Consider the following 13130-nt stretch of genomic DNA (forward strand, 5'->3'; position numbering starts at 1 on the left):
TAACCTGGATTGGCCACTGTTGGAAGCAGGATACTGGGCTAGATGGACCATTGGTCTGACCTAGTAAGACTATTCTTATGTTCTTATATTCTTAACAGAGCTCTGTGACCAGTAGTACCAGAATTTCCCCAATAGAGGGCAACCTCCCCTATGCTAGTTTTCAGGAGGAGCTCAAAGGGTACTTTGCCCATTTTTGAAAATACCATGTATTTTCCTCCTCCCATCCCCAGGAACAACACCTCACAATCTGACAAAAAGTATACACATTGTGGTAGGCAGTTTTCAGACAAGGTAATTCTAGCTGTATTCTGTTTTCCTATGGCTGGATTACTCGTGTGTGTCTTTTGGTCATTTTGCTCCCCCTAGTGGACATTATTGCCTGATAGTAGAGGTAAAGATGAACAGCTTCCAATATGAAGAGATGGATGTTGATGTGGGATTTCCTAAGGACTGGCTTTATCCATTCAGCAGACTAGGTGGTCATTTAGGGCGACAACTTCTGGGAGCAGGAATGGGCATGGTGGAATAGTTTACCTACAGAAATTGGGCAGGACAGAAAATGATGGAAATTTGGCTTTTTTCTGCTTCATATATTAAAGTGGAAGAAATGAATTAAAAGAACAATGTTAAATAATTTAAGAAGATGCTGAAAACCTGTATAGTATTAGGAGTCCTAAAGGAAGTATGCAGTTGGTTTCTGTACTTTTGTCATCTTTATTTTATTGGTAAGTATTATGTTTAATGAGTTTTTATGTAAACTGCTTTGAATGGGCTTTATTGTAAATTTTAATAAAGAAAGAGGTAAGTTATAAAGCAGCTGCAATCAAAGCAAAATGAGAGAGCCTGACAACCACGTAAACTCAAAGAACCGTCAGTGGGTACTTTTATGTGTATGCAAATATATTACAGAAACAACTATGTGCATGAAATATATATTTTACCTGCAGGAAGGGTGGACAATTTTCAGAGAGTCACTTAGCTGGATCACTCTGGGAGGGGTAATGTTGAGGTGATCATAATTATTTAGTTTAATATATTAAAATCTCAGGGGGACACTGAGAGATTGAAACTGAAGGGGATTCAAAACTGAAGTTTCACCTAGGGTGCCTAATACTCCTGTACTGGCATTGCCTCTTCATATGAAGTATACACATTCAAGCCAATATTCAGCCTGCTGCATTCAGTGGATTTTAAGCCACTGACAGCCATGGGCAGAATTAAGCCCAGATTTTCAACGCCAAGCCATATCTGGGCCCCAGCATTGAATATCAGAGGTTAGCCACCAATCTGGAAGTTATGTGCCAGCACCTGCGTAACAGTGGCGGTCCAGCTGTTGAGGTGCTGAAGAGAAACTGAAGAAAGTTAAGAGCACTGCATGTTTAAAGAGGTTGACAGACCATTAGAGTGAAGACACTGTGGTTAACTGGATACTGTGTGGATGCTTAATGATTAAATCGGCAGCTCCTGAAGAAGCTATATATAGTGAAACAGAGGGGCTCCTTTGAATGTGTGCTGTATCTGTCACTGTATTTATACTGCTACATTGAGTGGCTGTGAAATGAACACCGTGATTTAGAAGAACTGAGTGGATGGTGATCTTCACTAAAGCTATGTTTAACCTTTTCATTTGTTTAAAGAAAAGAAAAAAATTAATAAAAAGTGAATAAGTTCAATAAATATTAAGAAGAATAGGGAAGGGGGAGGTTTGATAGTAGCTACTTATAAATTTGGTAGCACTGCTTTCCTGAAGTCTTTCCTCCTTCATTAAAATATATTGAGTGCTGTAAGGTACAGACTAAGCATTAGTGGTAAACCTAAAATATAGGCATATATATTTTTAGCTATTATACTAACATTCTATAAAGAAAATTAGGTGCCTACTTCTTATAGAATAGGCTCCAAATAGGCACATTCTTAGGGCCTGTTTACTAAACTGGTATCTCTAGCATTTAGTATGCTAATATTAGCATACTTAAGCAAGTTATTAAAACATTCCTTTTCAAGGATGCCTATGGTTAGAGCCGCTTCATACATACATGGGTTTTCCACTTTTGGAGATGGGTCAAGAAGATAGCATATCCTCTTTTTTTGGACCTTCCCTTGCTATTCTATTGATATTGTAGTTCTGCCCTTATTCCTCTTGTGTCTGGTTTTTGTTTTCCCTTTCTTGGTTTCTCTGTTTTTTAGAACGTAAGCACCTAGATGTAAATGCCGATAGGCAGAGTAGTAAACCCGTAATAAACTTGAAACTTGGTTAGTTCATGATCACTTAAAAATCTAACTTAATTATTAATTTTTGGGATATTGAGCTGGTTTTCTCAAAACCAAATTATAAAAGCATAATGGGATGAAACCATACAAAAAAAATAAAAATTGTGATCCCCCCCCCCCCCCCAAGGGAACCCAACTCAAATGGTGAAATCAGTCTGTATTAAATCTAAATGTTTGTTCCCAGTATCATTCCATAATAGGAGGGAAAACTCCATCACATTTCAGTAATACCTGCTGACTACTGTGGAATGCTCTGTTACTGGACTTTGAATGGAGCATCACAGTCTGTACCTCTTGATCTAGAGCCATCACTATAGTGACCAGACTTGAGCAAAGGGGGATGGAAAGGATGAATCCCCAGAAGCTGCAAATTGTGGTTCATAAAGTCCTGAAGCCAGCAATGCAGTAAATCAAAGCTTCCTGGAGCTTCTTCTGCCCAGTTAAATTGCTTTTAATATTGAGCTGGTTCCTATGCATAGAAACACCTACAGGAAAACTTTTCTGGAAATCTGTCATTATACGCCTCATACATTCTTCAGTTTTCTTTGTTCTGATATCAAGACCCTTCGTGTTCTTTCATTTCAGCTGCGCTCAGCTGGAGCCCAAGTCATCCAGGACCTGATATTTGATGTGAGTGCTGTCAGCAGCCTAGATTTATCAGACAATGGTGAGCCTCTCCCTTCACTCTACTGCTGTAGATTATTTGAAATTGATTAATGTTGCCAGGTTACATCTTTATGGAGTTATTCAATTTCTGTTGGTCTTAAAGCTTGAGACAGATTTCAGGTAAGTTGCACAGAGGAGGTGAGAACTCAGGGAGTGTAATTTTCAAAATCATTTCTGTGGCTAAGCCAAGGCTTCAGAGGCACCAATATGCTTTAATGAAATTGCCCACCTAATATGTCCACAGAGTTATGTGTGCACAGTTTCCTACCCACAGAAATGTAATTTTGAAAGTTTTTGGACATAAATTTATAAAAAGATTACTTGTGCATATAGGTCATTAACACACATATAAAAGGCTTCAAAATTACCTTAGACGTTAAAGTACATGCAATTAGGGTAAGGGTAATGCATTTGATAAATATGCAATGCAATTAGGGTAAGGATATTCCATTTGACATACCACCTTTCTGTGGTACAGCCTAAGCAGTTTACCTATTATAGACACACACTTTCTCTGTTCCTTGTAGGCTCACAATCTAAATTTTTGAACCTGGGAAAATAGAGGGTTAAGTGATTTGTGCAGGATTAGAAGGAGATGCATTAGGAAGCAAACCTGGTTCCCTTGCATGTTTCAGGAAGGAGATTAGGAGGAGCACAGGTGGATCTGCCCTGCCTGGTGAATCCTGGGATAATCTAGACTGGGCTTAACTACTAAGCCTTGCCCAGCGCATCCCAGGATGCACAGGGCAGGACACCACCATCTTGAAACAGTGCCCACAGGAGGAGGGAGGGAGTGCTAGTCCCTCCTCCTGTTTGAAGGCATGAGGGGGTTTGGGGGGAACAATGCTAGACCAACAGGGCTACCTTTGGGGGGGGGGGCAGATTGGATCTGGCAAGGATCCCACTGGACCACCAGGGTTCTATGTATTTTTAGTGGAGGGGGGTTATGTGTTTGAGGAGTCTTGGGGTCTACCAGACCTCTAGTCCCTTGTGCTGGGGGGGAGGGGTCTGTAGGTCTATTGGACCACCAGGGCTTTAGGTTTGACAGGTCTGGACTGGAGAAAAGCCCAGACCTGTCAAACATCTTTTGCTGTTTGGAACAGTGCGGGGGTTTTGACCATCTGACCATAGCTTCCATGTCACTCTGTATTCATCTGCCAGCTTCTTCTCTGGCTCTGAGCTTAACACTGTTTGCTCTGTGATCTTTTTAAACTTGTGGGTCCAGGTCCTGCAGATATTTCTGTCCTTTACAAGATCATCTGTCACATGAGTTTTACAAATGAACACAGTACAGTGATCAGCACAGATCCATATAATCAGTTTAAAAGATATCAGGAGCAGCAGAAATGGGCTGCTGCTGCAGGGAGGGCAAGCAAAGGAGGGAGAGAGGGATTGCTGGGTGGAGAAAACCTGCAAAGGACCCTCATAAAGGGGCCATTTTACTAAAGCTTAGCGTGTGCTAAATACTAAGAAGCCCATTTTATACCTATGGGCTTTTTACCATTTAGTGCATGCTAATTCCATTAGCGCACACTGAGCTTTAGAAAAAAGGCCCCCAAATTGCACTATGCTACTTGCATGTTTGGGGTTAAAGGAAAGAGATGATATTATTGCTGATTTGAATCATGTTTTCTGCCAACAGGGTTTGATTCTGATATGGTAACCCTAGTTTTATCAATTGGCAGAAGCAAATCCATTCAGCATGTTGCTTTGGGAAAAAACTTTAACATAAAATCCAAGTAAGTAAAATAAAGCATTTTTTAAATTTGTATTATTAAACAAGTTTTAAAAGTGCATGTTATGTGTAGAACAAACTATGTTTCTCCTCCCAGAGCTGGCCCTGCCACAAGCCAGACTTTGTATTTGCCTAGGGTGCTAGAATTTAAGGGATGGTGGTCTAGAATACAAGAGATCCTCCCCTTTTTCACTTCTCTCTACCAGACCTTCAGCTGCCAATGTCACTCTACCTTTTCCTAGGCCCAAAGCTGTAAGCTGTGAGCACTGCATGGAGCCTTGAAGAACAGGCCTGCATCATGGACATTGGATAGGAATAATAGGAGATGAGATGCTGGCCACCTGGGGAGGAGGAAGTTAGAGAGAGAAAGAGGTACTCCCAACTTAGGGGATAGGTGGCTAGAGATGAAAGGGATATTCTGGCCACTTGGTGGTGGTAGGGTGGATAAGGGGAGATGCTGGATACCTGGTGGTTAGAGAGGGGGAAGGGGAGATGTTGGACTACAGGGGGGAGGAGTCTGTAGGGAGGAAAAGTTGAGATCCTGAGCCATGAAGAGGACATGGCCTTGTGCCACCCTTAGAGGGAAGTGCATGATTGAAAGTTTGCCTACAGTGTCAGATATCCATGGACTGGTCCTTTCTGTGCCCCTTCCTCCCCCTCCTCTGAGTTCCTGTTTGCCTAATTTGTCTGTGTAGTGTGGTACAAATCCTGGTTAGTGTTTCCATCTCTCTTGATGTTGTTGCACCATATATCTTCCCTGGCAAACGCCTTCCTGAAAAAACTGTGTACACCCAGCCAAGCAGCCTTCACCCCTTACTCTACTGCTCATGTTCCCATGCTGAGAAATTGAACCAAGATGGGCCTCTCAGAGCGACCAGATCCCAGGCTCTACACTGATGATGGTTGTAGAAGCAATTGTACATCACTACAATAGCCCTTATGCCTGCACGTGTCACCTACATGTAGGTACAGTAGGTTTTTGGTGGGTTTTGTAGGGCTCCCACTTTTCACCACAAGTGTAACAGTTAGCATGGGTTATGAGCCTGGGCCCCCTTCTCTACAGTGCACTGGCATCAACCACTGGGCTACTCCAGGAACTTGCTTGCTGCTTTAATAGGACTGACCATAACATCTGAAGCTGTCATAGAGCCTGATATGTACTGTTTCTTTTACATCTTTGGAGGATGGGAACACTGTGGGAGTAAGGGGGGTCATGCCTTAATCTTCTAGTAGTCATTTGGTCATTTGGGGCACCTTTTTATGAATTAGTAATTTTTTTTTTAATTTATAAGAAGTCTTTATTAAGTGCATAGTCAAAGGGATACATAGCAAGGTACCAAATGCCACCAAAAAGTCAATACATCTTGCCAATACAAACAAAGCTTGAAACGAATAGTCCCTCCGACCCATACATAATAACATATGCAAATTCAACTTCAAAACTTTTTAGATTTTCCAAAATTGTGAAAATTTAACTTCCCAAACTCCCTCTCCACTTCCCCCCGCCCCAAGAGCCCACACAAAGCCCACTGAAAATATTCTTCCCAAAGAAGGGGTGCCAAGTCCCATCAAAACATAAATTTGTGCAAAACAGTATGTTGTAAATGGCTCCCAAGTAGATTCCCAAATATGTCTCCGATGTCTACGCTCTGCCAAAAGACGCTCCATCTCACAAATATGCCCCAATTTATTGAGCCACTTCATTATTGGGGGAATAGATTGTTGCTTCCAGTGAGCTGCAATTACTACCCGGGCCGCACCCATAGCGGAAATATACTGGAGCCCAAGGAATAGGAAGCCCCAGCCACTTCTGTAATCTACAAGAAATGGTTTTCCAAAAAGCACGAATTTTAACACAGGACCACCACACATGTCCCATTGTTCCCAGTTCGCCACATCCCCTCCAGCACTTACCTGACAAGTTCGAGTAAATGCGTCAAAGCTGGGCAGGCGTAAGATACCATCGGAACAATACTTTAACTGCATTTTCCTTAATAGGTACATAGAGAGACACCTTCACCGCAGCCCTCTCCAGGACCCTCCCACTCGTCATCCCTCAGCTCTATCCCCAACTCCCGCTGCCAATTCCGTCTATGGAGTGTGTAATTAGGAGATTGTGAAGATATGTATTGATAGAGGCAAGTAATCAGACCCCTAGTGGTCCTAGTGTCCCCACAGAGATCCTCTAAGAAGGAATTCTCTCTTGTAATTGCCAAAAGTATATAAGGAGCATTAAGAAAGTGAGAAATCTGCATATATGCAAATCTATCTAAAGAGGTGAATGGATAGTCCTCTACCAAGGATGAAAAGCTTTTTAGTGACGTTTCATCAAACAATTGCCCCCATGTCTGAAGATCAGCGTTGTACCAGCAAGTGAAAACTCCTTGGATGGTGCCTGGCGGAAAGAGGGGGTTATAAGCTATAGGCAAGAGGTGCAACAGGACAGTGTGCTTACGCAAAAAGAACCCATCCCAATAATGAAAAGTAGTGTATACTGATGGACACATTCCAACTCCCAGGGATCTGTGTTTACGAGGAAGCCACATAAGAGTTCCCAGCGGGCGTGAGCCCACTGAAAATTGTTCCAACTGTACCCAGAGCTTGTAGGGATGGGCATGGTACCATTCTAGTGCTGCTCGCACTTGTGCAGCACGATAGTACTAATAAATGTTAGGAACTCCCAGTCCCCCCTTCCTCCTATCTTGATACAAAAAAGAACGAGGTAATCGGGGATGCTTACCTGCCCAGATGAACTTTGTAAGGCGAGCTTGCAACTTAGAGAAAAAACCCCGAGATAGTTTCAATGGGAGCACCTGGAATAAATAAAGCAAGCACGGTAGGACATTCATTTTAACAGTCGCTATCCTACCAAACCAAGAAAGGTTCAAGTCCTCCCATCTGTCCGTCTTCGGATAATTAGCAGGTTCGAATAATTAGCAAAAAATAAGTCTTTGAAACACGGGGACAACACCACCCCTAAATACCAGATTTCCTTCACTGCCCACCGAAAGGAAAAGGAAGTCCGCAGCGATTCCCTGAACTCTCCAGGCAAAGTAACATTTAAGGCCTCCGACTTGCACATGTTAACCTTAAATCCGGAAAAATCTGAATAGTCTCCAATAACCTTCAAAAAGTTAGGAAAAGATGTTAAGGGTCTAGTCAGTGATAATAAGACATCGTCTTATTGTTTCAGATGACTTGTGGGCTTACGTCTGAATTATTTTTTGGTTTATTGAATACTTCTTTATCTGGCTATTCTTTTGTTTTCTGATCATTTTAACCCCCCCCCCCCCCCCCCCCCCCCCCCAATGCTGAGGCTTGATACTCATCCACTGATTGAAAGTGCATGGATGGTTGAGTTGGCTAGAGGTCAACTACCTGATATAAATCTCAATATGGGATTGAAACACAAGCTGAGGGCATGGTAGGTAAGCAACCTCTTCAGTGCTCATGGAAGAAAATCCTGGAAAAGAACTGCGGTCGGCTGCCGAGTGGATATTGCACCGTTCATAGAAGAAATCATTTATAAACAGCTTGAAAATCTGAAAGTGGACAAAGCTATGAGGCCAGACGGGTACATCCCAGGATAAACACCCCAGTACAGACCCTCCCTACCTCAGACAGCCTAAATATACTCGGCGTCACAATTGACTACAACCTTACCCTTGAGAGCCAAGTAAACTCCATAATAAAGAAAATGTTCTATTCAATGTGGAAACTTAAACGAATAAAACCTTTCTTCCCGAGGGAAATCTTTTGAAACCTAATACAATCAATGGTCCTAAACCATGCAGGTTACTGCAACGCAATCTATGCGGGATGCAAAGAACAACTCGCAAAAATACTCCAGACCACCCAAAACACAGCTGCCAGGCTGATATTTGGTAAATCACACTTCAAAAGTAACATAGTAACATAGTAGATGACGGCAGAAAAAGACCTGCATGGTCCATCCAGTCTGCCCAACAAGATAAACTCATATGTGCTAGTTTTTGTGTATACCTTACCTTGTTTTGTACCTGTCCTTTTCAGGGCACAGACCGTATAAGTCTGCCCAGCACTAGCCCCGCCTCCCACCACCGGCTCTGGCACAGACCGTATAAGTCTGTCCAGCACTAGCCCCACCTCCCAACCACTAGCCCCGCCTCCCACCACCGGCTCTGGCACAGACCGTATAAGTCTGCCCAGCACTAACAACTCGCAAAAATACTCCAGACCACCCAAAACACAGCTGCCAGGCTGATATTTGGTAAATCACACTTCAAAAGTGCTAAACCCCTCCGAGAAAAGCTGCACTGGCTCCCAATCAAAGAACGTATTATCTTCAAAATCTGCACCTTTGTCTACAAAATTATCTACGGCGTAGTCCCAGGATACATAACAGACCTCATAGATCTACCAACCAGAAACAGAATCGGATCATCACGATCATACCTAAACTTACATTACCCAAATTGCAAAGGACTTAAATACAAAACAACTTATGCATTCAGCTTCTCCTACGTAAGCGCACAACTATGGAATGGACTCCCAAAAGCTGTAAAAACAATCCATGACCATCTAAACTTCAGAAAATCACTAAAAACCAACCTCTTCAAAAAGGCTTACCCCACTGATCCAACGTAAATCCCCACCCCAGCAACACAGCACAACTAATGATCGTACAGGACAATATTCAATCTTCATTCCCTTCGACCTTCATGGTGCCTGACACACATGTACCTCATTCGACCACAATACAACCTTGTATTTGTTATCAACCGACTGGTGAACGCCTTTTCGGTACTATGTAAGCCACAATGAGCCTGCAAATAGGTGGGAAAACGTGGGGTACAAATGTAACAAATAAGTAAAATTAATAAATAGAATTAAATGTCTAGAAGCAAGTCATAAGGCAAAAGTCTCCCCAAATAATGCAAGAGCTGCGTGATTTGCGGCTTCAGCTGGATGCCGTTTACTCAGAACAATTGAGCATGCTGCAAGCTAGACAGAAGGTATGCACATTTGAATTTACCAATAAAGCTGGGCGTACTGTTGCCATAAGGTTGCGTAAACAAAAGGTGGACCACACAATTGTGCGAGTTTGAGATGGGGGCCTACTTAATACAACCTCTCTGATACGTAGGCAGTTTAAACAATTCCATCAAACACTATACTTGCAGGAGATTTGTCCAACACCAGAAGCTATCAATGAATATTTGACACTAATGAGTTCTATAAGAAATTTACTTTAGAACTTGTGCCACTACTTACAGATTTACTTAATCAGATTAGAACTGGAGGGCTACTATCCCCTTTGATGATGGAGGCCTGGATTGCTGTAATACCAAAACCAGACAAAAATCATACTGAATGTGCCTCCTATCGCCCTATATCCATTTTGAATGATGTTAAAATCTTAGCAAAAGTTTTAACAAATTGCTTATCATCTATCTTACCAACTCTTATACAACCAGACCAGGTGGGCTTTGTGACACAGAGGCAAGCCATGGACAATATTAGACGAGTAGTGGACTTAATGTACCTGACCAGAAGAGACCAGTTGCCGATGTGCCTCCTAGGTCTGGATGCAGAGAAGGCTTTTGATAGGGTGCATTGGCCTTTTCTGTATCGGGTTTTGGAAGAGTTTTGGATAGGGCCTTTGTTCTGTGGGTGGATTAGGGCTTTTTATAGCTCTCCTAAGGCCTGTATGCGAATCAATGGGGGGAATTCTGAGATGTTTACATTTCAGCGAGGTACTCACCAGGGATGCCCGCTGTCCCCACTGCTTTTTGCAATGGTTATGGAGCCCTTTGCGGCAAATGTACATGCGAACCCAGATATATCAGGTGTTAATATAGGGGAGAGAGAGCACAAAATGGCACTCTTTGCCGATGTGTTGTTAACTGTAACACATCCAATTACCTCATTCCCAAATCTATTGTGCCTGTAGATGACTATTCAGTGGTATCTGGATTCAAAATTAACACAACTAAGTCAGAGGCCCTTAATGTCACTTTGCCATCAAGGTTAGTGGGTACTCTGCAGGACTCATTTTCATTTCGCTGGGCAGTGAAATGAATCTGTTACATGGGAGTCATGTTACTACTTAACTACTACTACTTAATATTTCTAGAGCGCTACTAGGGTTACGCAGCGCTGTACAAAATAAACAAAGAAGGACGGTCCCTGCTCAAAGGAGCTTACAATCTAAAGAACGAAATGTCAAGTTGGGCAGTCTAAATTTCCTGGGTAGAGGTGTAGAGGTTAGGTGCCGAAGGCGACGTTGAAGAGGTGGGCTTTAAGCAGAGATTTGAAGATGGGCAGGGAGGGGGCCTGGCGTATGGGCTCGGGGAGTTTGTTCCACGCGTGGGGTGAGGCGAGGCAGAAAGGGTGGAGCCTGGAGTTGGCGGTGGTGGAGAAGGGTACTGAAAGGAGGGATTTGTCTTGAGAGCAGAGGTTAGGGGTAGGAACATAAGGGGAGATGAGGGTTGAGAGGTAAGGAGGGGCTGCAGATCGAGTACATTTGTAGGTTAGTAGCAGAAGCTTGAATTGAATGTGGTATCTGATCGGAAGCCAATGAAGTGACTTGAGGAGAGGGGTGATATGAGTGTATCGGTTCAGGCGGAAGATAAGACGTGCAGCAGAGTTCTGAACGGACTGAAGGGGGGATAGGTGGCTAAGTGGGAGACCAGTGAGGAGTAGGTTGCAGTAGTCAAGGCGAGAGGTAATGAGAGAGTGGATGAGAGTTCGGGTGGTGTGCTCAGAGAGGAAAGGGCGGATTTTGCTAATGTTATAGAGGAAGAAGCGACAGGTCTTGGCTATCTGCTGGATATGCGCAGAGAAGGAGAGGGAGGAGTCGAAGATGACACCGAGGTTGCGGGCAGATGAGACGGGGACGATGAGGGTGTTATCAACCGAAATAGAGAGTGGAGATAGAGGGGAAGTGGGTTTGGGTGGGAAGACAAGAAGTTCGGTCTTGGCCATGTTCAGTTTCAGGTGGCGGTTGGACATCCAGGCAGCAATGTCGGATAAGCAGGCCGATACTTTGGCCTGGGTTTCTGCAGTAATGTCAGGTGTGGAGAGATAAAGCTGGGTGTCATCAGCATAGAGATGATACTGGAAGCCATGAGACAAGATCAGGGAGCCCAGGGAAGAGGTGTAGATAGAGAAAAGAAGGGGTCCAAGGACAGAACCCTGAGGGACTCCAACAGAGAGCGGGATAGGGGTGGAGGAAGAACCATGAGAGTGTACTCTGAAGGTATGATGGGAGAGATAAGAGGAGAACCAGGAGAGGACAGAGCCCTGGAACCCAAAAGAGGACAGTGTGTCAAGAAGTAGGTTGTGATTGACAGTGTCAAAGGCGGCGGATAGGTCGAGGAGAATGAGGATGGAGTAATGACCTTTGGATTTGGCGAGGAACAGGTCATTACAGACTTTGGATAATGCCGTTTCTGTCGAGTGAAGTGGGCAAAAGCCAGATTGAAGCGGATCGAGGATGGTATGAGAGGCAAGAAAATCAATGCAACGGCTGTGAACGGCGCGTTCAAGTATTTTGGAGAGGAAGGGTAGGAGGGAGATGGGGCGGTAGTTGGAGGGACAAGTAGGGTCAAGTGAAGGTTTTTTGAGGAGCGGTGTGACAGCAGCATGCTTGAAGGTGTCAGGGACAGTTGCGGTGGAGAGAGAGAGGTTGAGTATATGACAGATGGGAGGGGTGATAGTGGGAGAGATGGTGGTAAGTAAGTTGGTGGGGATGGGGTCTGAGGAACAGGTGGTGCATTTCGAGGAGGAGAGAAGATGGGCGGTTTCCTCTTCGGTGATATCAGGAAAAGAGGAGAAGGAGGCCTGGGTTGGTTGGTTGAGGGAGTGGGAGATAGGATGAAGGGGAGGAGAAGGTTTAGCGGTGAATTCGAGGTTGATCTTCTGGACCTTGTCGCCGAAGTAGTCAGCCAGTGATTGAGGAGAGAGTGAAGGGGGGGGTGGGAGCGGAGGGCACTTTGAGGAGGGAGTTGAGGGTGGCGAAGAGACGATGAGGGTTAGAGCTGAGGGAATTAGTCAAATGAGTGTAGTAGTCCTGTTTGGCGAGGAATAGGGAGGACTGGAAGGAGGATAGCATGAATTTGTAGTGAATGAAGTCAGTATGGGTGCGAGATTTCCTCCATAGGCGTTCAGCCGATCGGGAGCAGGAACGAAGGTAACGGGTGCAAGGGTTAAGCCAGGGCTGGGGATTAGTGCGCCTAGTGGGACGGGAAACAGACAGTGCAAGGGTGTCAAGGGCGGAGGAGAGAGTGGCATTGTAATTGGAGACAGCCTTGTCGACGGACTCGGAGGACATGATGGACGGGAGGAGATCAGAGATACTAGCGGATAAGGTGGGGGGGTCAACTGCCTGGAGATTCCTGGAGGTAGTAGTTAGGGTTGGGCGGGACTGAGGGGGAGGGTGATGAAGTGTGAATGTGATCAGGTGATGGTCAGAAAT

General features: G+C 44.2%; 1 protein-coding gene across 1 annotated transcript in view; it reads left to right on the top strand.

The window, feature by feature from the left end:
* The window catches only part of CARMIL2 (capping protein regulator and myosin 1 linker 2), a 591305-nt gene that overhangs the window by 38475 nt on the left and 539700 nt on the right, over positions 1-13130 (top strand). The window contains 2 exon segments of the mRNA XM_030203654.1: positions 2857-2938; positions 4580-4676. Of these exon segments, the coding sequence (XP_030059514.1) occupies positions 2857-2938; positions 4580-4676 (179 nt within the window).

This window comes from Microcaecilia unicolor, chromosome 5 (genome assembly GCF_901765095.1).
Source record: "Microcaecilia unicolor chromosome 5, aMicUni1.1, whole genome shotgun sequence".
Lineage (NCBI taxonomy): Eukaryota > Metazoa > Chordata > Amphibia > Gymnophiona > Siphonopidae > Microcaecilia > Microcaecilia unicolor.